The sequence below is a fragment of the Amblyomma americanum genome, chromosome 1 (genome assembly GCF_052857255.1).
Source record: "Amblyomma americanum isolate KBUSLIRL-KWMA chromosome 1, ASM5285725v1, whole genome shotgun sequence".
NCBI lineage: Eukaryota > Metazoa > Arthropoda > Arachnida > Ixodida > Ixodidae > Amblyomma > Amblyomma americanum.
In genome coordinates this window covers 269,939,745-269,955,041 of record NC_135497.1, presented here as the reverse complement: position 1 = coordinate 269,955,041, position 15,297 = coordinate 269,939,745, and the positions used below count along the sequence as shown (strand labels likewise).

Genomic DNA, 15,297 nt, shown 5'->3' with positions numbered 1-15,297 from the left:
ATGTCAGTGCACGTTAAAGATCCCCAGGTGGTCGAAATTATTCCGGAGCCCTGCACTACGGACCTATTTGTTCCTCTCTTCTTTCACTCCCTGCTTTTGTCCCTACCCTTACGGCGCGGTTCAGGTGTCCAACGATATATGAGACAGATACTGCGCCATTTCCTTTCCACCAAAAACCAATTATTATTATTATTATCTGCATTGCAGTTGCTTGCGTGAATGCCATTTTCCATGAAAGGAGCTACCATGGGAATATGCGCGTGGCTTGCGGCACATATACAAATTACCGGTGAAGAGCTGATCCGCTTCGACCTCGCTTCCGCTGTCTTCGCATAAGGCGTCTCTCGGGTCAACCCCCCATGGGCTTGCGCGGTGCGGGTGAATTCTGGAGCACGGCGAACTTTTCCCGAGGCGGCTGGCGCGCGCTTCCGTGTCCGCAGCGTGCCGTCCAGCAGCTGCTCTCGCGTGTCGTGACACGCCAGCTCCAGCTAGGTCCGCTGCCTCCGGCCGGCGTGCCGTCTTTTGACTCGGCGCCGCCGGCGTTCACGCCTCGCCTTCTGCCCGCTGCTCGGGAGTTCGCCGGTGAGTGCTGCGTACTTGAGCTTCGCAAGTTCCCTGCGGCGCTGGGGCGAAGCTGAGCGCTAGTGATGGGACGCGTCCGCCCACCGGACACTAATAATAATAATAATAATAATAATAATAATAATAATAATAATAATAATAATAATAATAATAATAATAATAATAATAATAATAATTGGTTTTTGGGGAAAGGAAATGGCGCAGTATCGGCCTCATATCTCGGTGGACACCCGAACCACGCCGTAAGGGAAGGGATAAAGGAGGGAGTGAACGAAGAAAGGAAGAAGGAGGTGCCGTAGTGGAGGGCTCCGGAATAATTTCGACCACCTGGGGATCTTTAACGTGCACTGACATCGCACAGCACACGGGCGCCTTAGCGTTTTGCCTCTATAAAAACGCAGCCGCCGCGGTCGGGTTCGAACCCGGGAACTCCAGATCAGTAGCCGAGCGCCCTAACCACTGAGCCACCGCGGCGGGGTACAGACACTGATGCCGAGTCCAGAATGCGGGCGGCGGTCAAAAAAGCTTTCCCCGTGTCAGCGTCGCCGGGTGCTGGCACAGCAGCAGGCGAGCTATATGGCTGCAGTTTCGTGAACTCAGTTTCTCCTTCTGGCGAGAAGCGCAGAATTGAGTCTGGACCCAAAACGGGGCACCGTGCAGCTGTCGTCGGTCGCGGGCTGAATTCATGATCTCGAGAACTCCGCACGTCAGAGGCTCAGAGCATCGTTCATGACAATTCACGCGTGGGCCTGGTCAGTTGCCGATGCTGGTCTAATAGCGTGTCCGCGCGTTAACGCGCTCGTGGCGGTATGGGTTGCACGAGTGAGCCAAAGTTGCGCGTCTGTCATCGCGTCCCGAGAAACCGAAACAACGTGGTATGTCGGAAAAATATTAGCCACTGATGTCGTGTTGTAATTTTTTTGGGCTTCATTGATTTATGGCTGAAAACGAAAATGCAGCGCGATGAGCCAAGGGCCGATAGCGCCGTTATGTGCTTTTGGTCGTTTTATTGATCGCGCAGCGATTTTGCTTTTAATGTCAAGTTATTACTCCAGTCGCGCTAATTTCCCGCGTCAGTTGTCATACTGTACAAATACTGATTGTTGCTCCCTAACGTTTTTTAAAATTTTTGGTGGTCGTGCAAAAATGAATGACCATTTGCCCGTGAGTACAGTATATCTTCTCGAAATACGTTGCACCAGCCTTGTCAATATCACAGAGATGCACGTATACGAAGAACAAGTAGAATTTTGTCTTGCAGCCGGTAGCCCTGACATGCATTTTTTTTAGAATAAATTTTCTGGCGTTGCTTTCTGACTTCCGTTCATCGATATTGAACACATCCGTCGCAGCATTTAATGAGCAGCGAGTGCTGGAAATGTACAGCGGTGCCTAATGGCACTGGAGACGTTCGAGAATGTACTCGCATGACATACGACTGTAGCTGTACTAGTCGGCTAATCTTACGCGCAGGGCGTTTGCGTGAGTTTTATATATATATATATATATATATATATATATATATATATATATATATATATATATATATATATATATATATATATATATACATACATACTTCGTTTCAACCGATTGTCCGTAAAGGTTACGAGCGATTTTCACGCACATTGAAACGATTGCAGCTGCACATATAGTCGTGCCGCACCACGTGGGCATGGTATATTTTCTGTACTCATGAGCAAGACCTTTCTGGTGTGTTTGTCGCTGTTGGTGCTTTCCGATATGACGTCAATACAGTCATCGGGCGCTGTGCATTGTTTGCCGCACTTATCGAAAACCAGAGGCTGACTTGCGCTGTTTTGAGCACAGGGAACACGAGAATGCTGTTCATAAGCGTTTTGTTTGTTTTAAAAGGTGTTACATCATGACAAAAATACAACTCGGTCATTTTTGCAGTGACCTGCCGTGCCGTCTTATTTACTTATTTCTTGATTGAGCTGTGCTCTACAATTGAATGGCTATAATCCACATTCAGCGCAAGTGGAACCGACTCTGTGCTTTGTACTTTGCTTCATGGAAGCTGCGCGAATACCGACCTCTGTTGTGGGCAGTTCAAAAGCCGTGATAAGTTATGATCACATTGGCAAGATTCCAGCATCGCGTCGCATCATGAGTGGTGCCATTGTGTGTCCCAGAACTATAGTGTTCGCACTTCCTAGCCTTTGCACTTCAAAAAAAAAAAACAGAAATGTGTGTTCACAGTTCTTGTGGTGGGTATGACAGTGTGTAGGGGTACTGGTGATGTAACCGGCGAAGTGAAATCTGCGAAGTGTTCTGAACGCGGTTAATGAAACTATAACTGCCATCGACGGCTGAAACGCTGCAGTCTCTCGACGTTCCGCGACGTGCCATAAGTTGTCATGAGCACGTGTTTTTACTTACTAATCTGTAGAAGTCTGCTGGATGAGATTTAGGGCTTAAATGTCCAAATGACCGTAATGGACTGGTTTATGCTAAAGTACTGACCATAAATAAACGGGATTGTACATTTTTTTATTTTCGTGTTTGGTTACATTTCAATGATACTATAGTCGGATACAACTTAAGTCTGCAGTGAAGCTCCGCCCACATTCAGGGCCTCGCACAGAATTCCCCCACGACAAAAAAGTAGTCCGTTGTTAAATCTTTTCTTGTTACTTAAACAAGAAGCAAATCACAAGAAAAAAATGATAAGTTCTAAAATTTTCATAGCTGGCTCGTTTAATAAAGTCAAACATTAAAAAGCTGATTTCGTTTACTGTTGTGATTGGCTAGCGAAGTAATACAAGACGCCGCGGACCGTGGCACAGTGTTGACAACTTCTGTTTTTTTTAAGTTGTATCCTACTAAAACATCATCTACACGCAGGATATTTGCAAGGTTTAGATGCACACAGATGGTAAATGGCTCACAAGACAGACACGGCAGGATCGCCGTTAGAGTCTTGTTCAGTATTTTTATATTGTGTGGTCGTGTTAGGTGTTTTTACAGTGCAGCCTTGCACAATGTAGCACAAAGTAGACCCCTGTGAAGCAGCTACAACCGCTGATTCATAATAGCGCTACGCGCAAAGATGTCTGTGCCTAGCTGTAATCATCGGCCTGCAGATGAGGTTGCGCCGTGCTTGAGCCTTGGCTCATCTCCCCGAATTACAGTATATAGCCTCTCCAACCGGGGGAGAATCCGGTACTGCCATACATGAGCGAGGTAAACTACAAATACTACCGCAATAACGCAGTGCATTTCCATTTTGCGTTCTGTTAGCAGTTTGATGGTGCTGCTGAAGATTCGGTGAGGGATCGAGAGTCATTTATTATTATTATTATTTTTTTTCCTGTGCATAATGTTTTTATTACGTCTGCATTGGCTGATGTCGAGAGTTTAACTGAAAACAGAAAAAAAAACCGGTGTGGGCTCAAACTGTTCACGTTGCACAAGCGTACTTCCGATGGTAACCCACCATTTGTCGTCGACGTAACTGATCAATATTGTGTGTGTGGGGGGGGGGCTCCGCGAGGCATCCGGTAGGCATGCAGCTAGGTCACTGTACGTCTCTATAATTACGGGCTTTGTGCGTTTTGCTTCCATGTAGCGCTCTATATACGACGCAGCCTTGGTTAGGCGGCGTCGACTCGAAAATTTCCGTCGTAGTTCAGATCATTCTGAAGTCGCCCCTCTTGGCATTTCTTTCTGTGCCTGACGCGTGCATCCTTTGTTATCTTGATGCATTAAGTTCTGTCGGGACGAGAATAGCCCCGCGAAACAACGGACAGGGCCGTACGCACAGGCCATACACCTGAGTGGGCGTTAGCGCTGCTGGCGCGAAGTGGGCGGAGTGATGGAACACATGCTCGCCAGGCGACTCGAGCGCTTCGACCTCTGCACTGCGCCCGAAACTGGCGGTGACCATATACACAGCACGCCATGTTCCGACACGCCCACTTCTGCGGCGCGTGAAGCACCGGTCGTGCACCACGAGCGCAGGCTTCTGGTGCTACGTTGGAACAGTACGCATGGAGCACAGGGACGGCATGATCGACTGCGGTTAAGTCGCCAAAAGACCGACGCCGATGTCGCCATCCTTCAGTGTCTCCTGTGGCTTAGCTCGCGTTGCTTTGTAGAGCGTGAATTACGCCGTCCGCATCTATATGACCGCACGTCGTGGGCGTGGTTCCGTTGAAGACCAAGTATGGAGGAATAAAATTGGTTACTGGGCGAGTTGGTGGCACATACTTCAAAAAATGATGTAGCGCAAAAGAGGCGAGCACGTGTCTCCCTCCCGTGCTCGTCTCATTTGCGCTACATCATTTTTACATGCAAGTATGGAGGTAGTATTGCAGTGCCAAAATTAATGCAGAGCCCTCTGCAGCGGCATATTGCAGAATCCAGTTCTTGCCTTGTGGATTCAGTATTTGAATATGACTGCTGCCTGTATTCGACAACTTGATATCGATTCCTGGAAGCGAAAATTTGCAGTCACACATGCACTGTTTTTGTTTGTTGCAAGGTAATTTTTCTCGAAGGTTGAATAACGGTTGCCATGTTTGCCTCTACGCAGAAGTAGAAGGCGGGTGAAGTTCGCTGTCTTTGACATTTGAAGTTATGATGACAAATAGCGTGACATACCAATAACACCGCCTCTTTCTTGGAGCAGGCGTGTAGCCAGGATCTTTTTTTTTTTTTTCGGGAGGGTCCCAAGTTAATTTCTTGTATCGGGGGGGGGGGGGCTCAATTTTGGAGGAGGGGAGGAGGTGTCCTCCCTCTCATGAATACGTGCCCGTCTTGAAGTACTATATGAGGGACAGACGTCTCCAGGACGCGTGAGTGGCAACTGAGTACGATAGCTCTGGTGTTGCAAAACCTCATTGGTGCGGATGCACCTGTCTATTCTTTCTTGTTGAGTGTTTCTGATTTGGCGCCAGTTTTTTTTTCTGTTAAAGTGCACCTAACTAGCTCCCCAACATGTTCTACTCAATGAAAGCACTACTCGTTTTGCTGTGTCGTGTGCTGAAGAAGTGACGTCATCGTCGGTAACCACGGCAACTGTGTGGTCAAACAGCTTTTCGCGTGTCCTGGAGACTTTCGTTCCCCGATATAGTCGGATAGAACTCAAAAACGAAGCGGCTTTTCCTCGACAAAGGACCCACTTCCATCCAATGGCGTCGGCCGATTTTCATGACACCACTAGCGTGACAATGAAGGGAGTGGCGGATGAAAGAGGATACTCCCCTCCTTCCATGGTCGGAGATAGTCCCCTGCCTGCATTGTCACGCTGCTGCTTGCATTGTCACGCTAGCAGGTTCATTAGAATCGGCTGACGCCATTGGCTGGAAGGGCGTCCTTTGACGGGCAAAAGCCGCTTCGTTATTGAGTTGAATCCCACTAGGGCACATTCGAGTGGAAGACTGCGATTGTTCCTCAGTTACTTAATGGGCGCTGAAATTTATCAAACTTGCCCCCGTTGACGTAGGGGCCCTACGAGGGTGAAACCGAACTGTGTCCTTACTCAGCTGCGCAACACTCGGGCTGTGCCTTGTGCACAGTCGCGAGTTATTCGTGAATTAGCCTTTCTTCAACAGGGTGAGTTGTTGGGCTAGTTGGTGTTCGGATTTTACAGGCATATTTTTAGCGCAAAGGACGGGACGTCTTGTCTGTATCTCGTCCCGTCCTTTGCGCTAAAAATATGCCTGTAAAATAGCCTTTCTTGCCGCTCTGTTTCGCGCCTTCTGCCTGGGCAGCGCAAACAACTCCCGCGCTGGCAATATCGGCCGCTTCCGTGTAATAATATCACTGACGCACGCAATCGGCCTGACCTTTGTGGAAGCTATAATAATAATAATTGGTTTTTTGGGGGAAAGGAAATGGCGCAGTATCTGTCTCATATATCGTTGGACACCTGAACCGCGCCGTAAGGGAAGGGATAAAGGAGGGATAGAAAGAAGAAAGGAAGGAGAGGTGCCGTAGTGGAGGGCTCCGGAATAATTTCGACCACCTGGGGATCTTTAACGTGCACTGACATCGCTCAGCACACGGGCGCCTTAGCGTTTTTCCTCCATAAAAACGCAGCCGCCGCGGTCGGGTTCGAACCCGGGAACTCCGGATCAGTAGTCGAGCGCCCTAACCACTGAGCCACCGCGGCGGGGCCATTGATCTCCCTTTGTGCGCACGAATTCGGTCCACCCATTGTGAGCCGCGGAAAAGGAATTGCGCTAAAATCTTGCACCCGTGTGATACGGAGTCGGAAGCGCAACCGGCGACATCCAGAGGGCTCCCCTTGCGGAGGAGGTATACTGTTCACCTGTCTCGGCCTGTTCACAGAACGGGCACAGTGTGGCGGCCGCACGTGTATCGGTAAGGTCTGGACTTGCAAGACCCGCGGCACGAGCTAGCGTATAAGCGGGCAGGCGCTGGCGTGTATGCGCGTGCAGCTTTTGTTAGCCGCCCAGATGCGCGCGTAAGCGGGGCTGTCAGCTGCTGCAGCCATGGAGCAGCAGCGCACCTGCCGCCGCTCGGCGTGCGTTGCCGTGGCGCCTAGTAACCTTGTTGTCGTGCGGCTCGAGATAACGCGTGTCCGTCACTGGGACCGCGTTCCTTGCCTTATCGCATCGTTCAAAGCAGTGCCGCGCGAGGTTTCAGCGGAGAGGTAATTCACTAGAAAAGGGCAGGCGGGCGCGGAGAAAATGAAGAATATCCCGACTCCATCGCATAAATTACCTTGCGCCAGGCGCATAGACTGTATTGCAAATATCTTGGTTGGTATGGAGCTTTTACTTCCGCAAAGTGTTCGCGGTCGCATTCGCGCTTTCTTATTATTAATTATTTACCTTTGTCTCGGAAATATTTGTCCGAAAACGCGAAAAGAAAAGCAGATTGTACTCGAGACTCGGGTGGAACCACTAGGGAACGGAACGCGATGACGACATGAAATAGTACAGAGTATCCTCGCGTGCAGGCGGCAGTATCAATGCTGCAGTTTGTGCAGGAGCTTAACTCCTGTCCCTAGTTTATCCTGGCACTCCAGTCAGCGCGGTTAGACAAGTGATTATAACCTCTTGCGTTTACTTCCACTAATTCCCTCCTACGCAAATATCTCCTTTTCCACGTTCGACACAACGTTGAAGCGTTCCGTACTATTTCGCCGTCTCTGCCTGTCTCCCTTTCTATACTGCTTTTGTGAACGAATCTTACAAGGAGCGTAATGCCTGTGCGTTTTCGAAGTAGACGACCTTTCATGCCTGTGACGCAGGATCCATGCTCCATCTGTTCTGAACGTACCATATACTGGGTGTACCATGTGCCTGATGTGTACGCAACTTGCAGCTGTTCACCACCATGGTCAACTCTTCAAGGATACGAGTTTAATTCTTTTTGTGAAGGTTAACTGCTCTCTTCACAACCTGTGGGAGTCGGGATTCATCCGAGCGGTTCCAGGCAACATCATGCAAAGTGGCGCCATCTGTCCACAGCCGACGAAACGTGCACTGCCGTGGCTGGAACGCTGCTGTTCTTCATACGCCTCTTCATGCCCTTGTGGTTGCGCAATAATCGTTAATTGCTCTTCAAACGAGATTTCATAACTCTCAGACGAATGGGGGCGAGGGACTGATGGAAGGAGCCAGTTCTGGGAGCGTTTTCTAATGGCTTTTACATCGAGGCCTGGGGCCGTAGAGTTGGCGAATGACATTGCTTGCTGGCTAACCACCGTGACGTCAGTGGCAGTGCTGCTACCAGCGAAGAACGGTCAACAGGATGACCGCGAAATTCACTTTCTCGACGTTTGTCTTCGCTGCATTGCAGCGTCGTTGTTCTCAATCGTTGTGTGAAGTTTTTTGTGTTTGTGCTTTTTCTTCTCGCAAACGGCGCGGTGCGTGAGGTTTCTGCAAATACACAGGACCATCTATCACTACGTCACGTGTTTTGAACGGTCGTCACAAGGAAGTGTTGTCGTTCAGGAGGTTTCTTGCACTGAAGTGCAACATTCGTCTTTTGAAGAGTCTCTTTGTTTCCTGATGCCATGCAGACGAAAATAACCAAAAATGACCTTGTCAGTGCTCAGCAGCCAATGATTGCGCTGAATACACAATAACGTACTCTGTCATGCCTCTGAATACATGAGTACTTTGCGATTTCTTGCTCGCGGTGTCACAGTGCGGTTGCACCCCAATTTCTCACGCTGTTACGGGCATAAGAAGTAAGACTCCATAAGCCACTTGTCTGGTGATCTGTCCTGAGTTGTCTTCACTGTCAAGCTTTGCTTTATCGGTCTCAAACGTCCTTATAATACACCTTTATTGCCCCCCTCCCTCCCTCCCTTCCTCCCTCCCTCCCTCCCCTTCCATCCTTTTTCTTTCTTTGCCATTCACGTGTACTTCAGCTTTCGTATAGTTCGTGCCGAATAAGGGGTAATGCATATCCTCGACGAGCCTGCTGGAACCCTGAAGTAGAGCACCACGAACGTGACACAGCAACGACTTCCGCATGAGAAGTCTCAGGGTTCAAAAAGGTGTGGGTGCTTTATTTTACCTTAGTTTATAAGAACGCGTTCGACGGCGGCCCTCCTGATAGTGTCAGTGCGCATCCAAAGTGTTGAGGCAATGTTTGGAATGCGGGCATGCATAATATTTGACTGTTACAGAGGGCAACTTCAGTCTCCGTCGTGCATGCTCTCAACGTCCGCAGTTACCGCTTGAATTTGTGTACGTTAGAGACAATCTTCACCAGCAAGGTTCTTTGCAATATGTCTCGAAAAAATTAAGTAAGGGCTGTCTGCCTATGCCGGGGTGCATGCGCGACTTGAAGAATTTGAACTTTTTCTGTCGTGGCCACATGGCTATCCAAATCCTAAAATAAACGAAAGTTGCCACGGTGAGCCTTAGGTCGTGGGGGGAGTTCAACATGGTACAGCTGGTTACCCGCACTGCTGTAGGCTATAATTTTCAGTTGTATTCCCCTGACAGAACATCGTAATTTTCTCAATATGCGTACAGTGCATCGACATTTTGCTTTGTTTGGGCCTCAAAATATAGGAAGTATGTATTGAGTGAATTTTGTTTTGTCACAGCAAAGCCGAACAGGCTGTCTTTTGGTCCCTGCGCGTCGAGCAGGGCTGAATGAATGGCTGCTTCTCTGTCTTCGTTTTTTTTTTTCGTTTTCGCCCGGGGTTTTTCGCCCCTTCTGCATTCCTTCTTGTTTAACTGATTACTCTTACTCGTGGTGACATCGTAGGGGCAACCGGAGGGGCAACTGGTTGGCTTGCGATGCAAGGTTAGGCGAACTCGTCTGGCTTACAGCGCTCTCTCTTCTCTGCCGCTCCTCGGCCATCCGGAAGTGCACCAGAACGCGCTAACCACACTTCAATAGGCGTTTCCTTTTTCGACAGTAGAAGCGCCCTGTTTCCGCCCGCTCGGACATGTCAAAGCGCGCAGTCTACCCCCCTCTTTCGACCCGCCCTCTCTGGCAGTTTTATTACCGCTGCAGGTGTCGCTTTTCGACGTGTCCTGGCTTTGCAGCGCTGACCGCTCTGCTGGCTCCCAAGGCACCATCTGCCGCCATTCGTTTCTCCCGGTGTTCAAGTAAACGCGTCGGTGAAGGCACGGTTTCACTCAAGATGCAGGCATGCGATAGCAGAGAGGTCGTAAATTTAGACCCTGCGATATTTGTCTCACTTGTTTTTGCTTTCACTTGAGTACCGTGCTGGTTTACCGCGTGTCGCGCCAGTGGAAGTCACCGCAAATCAGTGCTCTGCATTTGGGCCGTTTCGACGATGCGGTCCATTTAGCGCGGTGGTTACAGCAGCTAACGCATTTGTAGCCGTGGCATTTGATAGCTTTGGAACTTATTGTCGGCTTCTGAGACTGCAACACTCTTGACGCAGGTGCTGCGAGGCAGATGTAACATCGATGAGACGTGCGACTATTCACAAAACCCCAGTTAGTTTGCGTGCCTCGGCTAAATATACCTAGCAGTTCGAGTTTTTTGTCTAAATCGAAAAAAAAAGAAGCGGTTAACATACGCTGAGCTCATTTCTTAAAATCCGGTTTTAAACGAAGGTCAGTATCCTTTAGATGTGCGCCATAGCTTGCTGGCTGTTGAGCACGGAATACAGCCGGTCACGAGAATGACTTAACAAACTCCGGAAGCTAGGAGCCTGATGAGTCAACGGGATCGTTGTATTAGGTAGTGGAGTTGTACTTTTTGAGGCATTGCTGCCCTATTTGAGGCACACGCCGGGGGCAGACCACAAGCCTCCACTACCTCGTCAAGCTTCGTCTACTAGCGTATATGACCTTGTGCTCACAGACTGTCGTCATCTTATCAGAGCCGTTACTCGGTTAAAGAGACTTCGCATGGTACGTAAGGACACTGACAACGTTTGTAACCGTAACAAACACCGTCAACTCGAAACCATGGACAAGAGTAACGAAAAGGTGTCATAGTCCGGCTTCCCGACGGCTCAACTGAATTTTCATTGCTGCTGTCGTCACTGCGCGATGGGAGGCCCTCTGGCTCCTCCTTCTGGATTGAGGCCGCGTGATTCTTTCTTTTTTTTTACAATCCGATATTTTGTTCTTGTGAAGCGGTTGTGGCTTGCCTGAGCAGCCGACGCCGTTGCTCGCGGACGTACCAACCGAGCACCTGACGGCGAAATGGAAGACGCCCCGGTCTTACAGGCGTATAAGGTGCAATAATGGAGCATCTCTGAGGAGCCCGCTAACACTATACTCCATGCCTCACTCAAAACTTTGCAGAGCGCAGTCGGTCCGCTAGAGACGGTGACAAACCAACACATTTCTAACCTCTTTGTTTTACACAAAATTCACCCACCCAGCACCCGGACTCATACCCGTGGTGCGAGGATCGACCAACACTTTATCACATAGCACTGGGGTCAAATGCCACAGCGGATCAGTGGGATGCAGCGTTGGCTACAGTAATCACCTGGAAGATCAACGTAGACTAATCGACCGGGCCTGTATCGCCGCAGCAGGGGCCCTGGACCAAGGGCTATACCCACCAAGCTCGCTCGCTAAGGCCTCAATTGATCAGTACGCACTGTGTATTTGTTATCAGCCTGCTTACTATGGTCTGTCCTACTGCAGTGCGCATGTTTTGTATCTTGGGTATGTTATACTGGGTATGCTATTGTTTTGTATAACTATTCCATTGTTTTGCACACTCCTGTAAGAGCCTAGTTAGGCTTACAGTATGCTTAAATAAATAAATGAATCAATAAATAAACAAAAAGTTTCATTCATTGAGTCAAGTGGCGGGAAAATGTAAAAATTCGATTTTCTCAAGAATAAGTTCATCTTTTGCTGCCGTACACAGAGCCATGGAATCAATTTTTACTAAAAATAATTGGGTGGACTTATCCTCAGTATCCCTTTAACACCATAGCTAAGGTTCAGCAAGCATTGCAACTAAGAGTAATTGCAGCCATTGGTTTCCAGTTTTAAGTCAAGTAAACGTCGAACGCTATATGCGTTAAGGCGGTTGGGAATACGCATTTTATTACGAATCATTACGGAAGTTGCTCTTTTCTTCTTACTTTAAACGGACATATGCTTGTCATGTGGGATTTAACGCCAGAAGTTGCACGTGGACTATGAGACACGCCGTAGTGCAGCTCTAGATTCATTTGGACCACTTGGGGGAGGGGGGGGGGGGCTGTGACATCGCACAGCGCACAGGTGTTTGTTTCTGCATTTCGCCTCCATCGAAACCCAGCTGCGGCCGCCGCAGCTGGGTTTCGATCCTGCAACGTTTGGCTTATAGCTACTGAACGTTATAGCCACTGAGCTGTCGCTGCGGATTCGCCAATAGATATAACTGACCCCTTGAGACTCCGACAGTCTTTGAGGAAATTTTTGTTTATATTGGCAGAAGTCATCAAACAATAGGCGGCAACTAAGAAACGTGGTTTTCCAGATCTTTCGGCGCTTAGTCGACGACATCCTGGGCATCTCTGTATTTGTGCTGAAATGTGTAAAGTGTTTGGCCGTATGTCTTCTCAGCATCACCCTTTTTCATTAAAAAGGTGTGCAGAATGATGTCAAAACAAGTGCTTGCCCGGCAGCGGCGAATATAGACCGATGCGACGCGAATATACACCACAGGAGTATACTGGTTAAAGCTGAAATTTCGGCATGCGCAGACAAAGACGGGACGTAGGCGGGCAGCGCTTGTCTGTGTTTGTCCATATACATCCCGTTTTTGTTTGCGCTGTTGACGCACAAGAAGTAGTGATGATGCTTCGAAGGCCTGCTTCGAGAATGAGGTGGTGAAACATAAGAAGCTTTCCAGTTGTTTTCGGACTGCTCGTCTGACTTTATTTTTACTTTGCATAAATACCGTGCTTCCGTGTGCACTCCCGCTTTGCGTAGACTTTTGCAGAGATCCGTTCGCAACGTGTTTTCTCTGAGGTGGCAGCTTGATGGCATTGTTTTAACATGGGCCTCTGTGCGTTGAAAGCGGTTTCTTTCTTTTTTGAAAAACGCTCACCTTTCTGAAGAAATCGTACCAACTGCGCGTGTAGTAGATCTGTTTCCAAATGGAATCGGAAGAGGCAGGGTTGTAGGAGATGTAAAGGCGAATCGCAGGCTTCTTGATGGCATTCCGAACTAAATGCAGCGCAACACGAAAGAACGAATGCGAAGACGAGGCACAGCGCCGCTGACGCAAAAGCATTCGCAAAAAAAAAGATGAAAAGCCGATAGTAACGAACAATTGTTGCGCAACCACCATCGCGTCTACTTGAGCACATTCGAGAAAATCAGTTCTTTTTCTTATAGTGCCACCGATGCACTGCTTTCGCAGTCACCTCTAGGTTTCATTATTTCATGTGCTTCAATAATCTCTTTTGCTGACTTTTCTCCTGCTTGTGCATTGCAGTGGTTCCTTCAAATATGGGTTGACAGGGGCAATGTCGCAATGCGTTGTAAGATGCGCTGACATGGTTGTCAAGTTACAATAATGATCTCTCAATATATTATCGTTTAGACAGCGGGAAGTTTGTCCTTTGTGGCTTACGCCACAAGTCAGCGGATTAGAGTACGCGACTCCTGCCGTGCATTCCGCGTTTATTGCTTGGTGCTTGTTCCAAGTAATTCCGCGACTTGTAAACTTGTAAAGCGTAAACTTGTAAGCCTTCAGCTGTTAAGTGTTTCGCGTACGTGTTGTGGTCTGACCCAGGATTCGACCCCGTAATGTCTGTGGATCCCGGCGGCAAGCCTCACCTGGACATTGACGTATGGCTTCAGAACCTGGACCTGCCGCAGTACTCGCTCCTCTTCTGCAAGTACACTGGCGTGGAGGTAAGTCCGCCCTTCTGCTTTTGTGTGTGCTATTTGAGTGTGTGTGCTATTTGAAATTTTTCCTGCGACGAACGGGATTGCGGAATAAAAAAAAGCTGCTTTCCTTTATCTAAATTACAGCTAACAGCTTCGTGTCGGTTAAACCACACTCCAATTTCGTTGGCGACATGAAGTAACTTAATGGAACCCAGAAAGGGGGTCTCAATAAATCTGCGATATGTCTGGGATGTTAAAAGACGACGGTTCATAATTATCCCCCAGCAAGAATTATTTTAATGCGTTTTGTGGAAGCTGAGTTATATGCAGACACAATTTGAACTTCCGCGTCTTCGCGCCTCTCCCTCTCCTCTCGCACGCCAAAACGGCGGTGCTCCTCCGCCGGTACCACTCACACGGCCGCTCCCCTACCTCCGCCGGCGGCGCGCGGAGTGGTGCGCGGAGTGGCCGCGGCCGCGGTAGCGCGTGACGTCTGAAAGAATTTGGCGCTGTGAACCAATGATAACCCCCGGCTGCTGACGTCATTAGCAAGAGGTGACGTCGTCTGTCAGGTTTTCGTGCGAAAGCCCGGCACCGCGCGTCGCCGCGAGGTGCGAAAGCGGGAATTTTTAAAAATGAATTGTAAATTTCCCGCCCGCTTCTGAGGTCTATTACGCGGCATGTACGCTCGGTGGCCTGTAATAGGGCAAGCATTTTAAAGCCAAGCTCAAACACCCCTTTCTGTGGCCCTTTAATTCTCACCCAAGAATGCAATGGCAGAGATGATTAAGAAGACCTGTAGTCAAATGTTTATTTCTGAAAGCTCATAGCTAAAAAAAGTAACAGGAAAATTATTGAGCTTGGTAATGCTGGTGTGGAATACTAGTACCTGGAGACACCTTGATCAAGTTCACAATAATTAATTGCACACACTACATCATGCGCAAGTATGCGCGCTGAGATCTTGGAAAAAAACTTCTGGTTCCTTGCTGTATCAACACGATGGCAAGACAGGTGAGTTGGTGATACATACTTAAGCGAAAATAGCGCAAAAGACGAGGACAACAAAGCAATAGCGGTGGCACTCCAGACAGTGCATGCTCTGCTGCTCACATACACTACAGAGTCACACTGCCTGAACTCCAGGGGTAGGCAAAATTTATCATTTCATTTGATAGGCACATGATAATTGCTCTGTGCCGCTATATTTAGAAAGTCTACACTACGTATGCCGTTTCCATTGTGCGATTGATTGTGGTTGATTCTGCGTCAGCGTTATGCATGTGCACCCCAAGCTCGCTACCGCCATCCGCCTCGCTTCCGTCTTCTGCGGCGTTAGCGTGCTGACCATAAAAACACGGGATGAATTTGCGACTGCGCCGGCCGCGTTTCGATGGAGGCGAAATGCAAAGGGTGCCCGTCTGCT

General features: G+C 48.7%; 1 protein-coding gene across 1 annotated transcript in view; it reads left to right on the top strand.

Moving 5' to 3' along the window:
• LOC144115067 (breast cancer anti-estrogen resistance protein 3 homolog) overlaps positions 1-15,297 on the top strand; it is a 172,161-nt gene that overhangs the window by 115,535 nt on the left and 41,329 nt on the right. Inside the window, exon 2 of the mRNA XM_077649207.1 lies at positions 13,774-13,895. Within this exon, the coding sequence (XP_077505333.1) occupies positions 13,774-13,895 (122 nt within the window). The remainder of the gene's footprint in view (positions 1-13,773; positions 13,896-15,297) is intronic.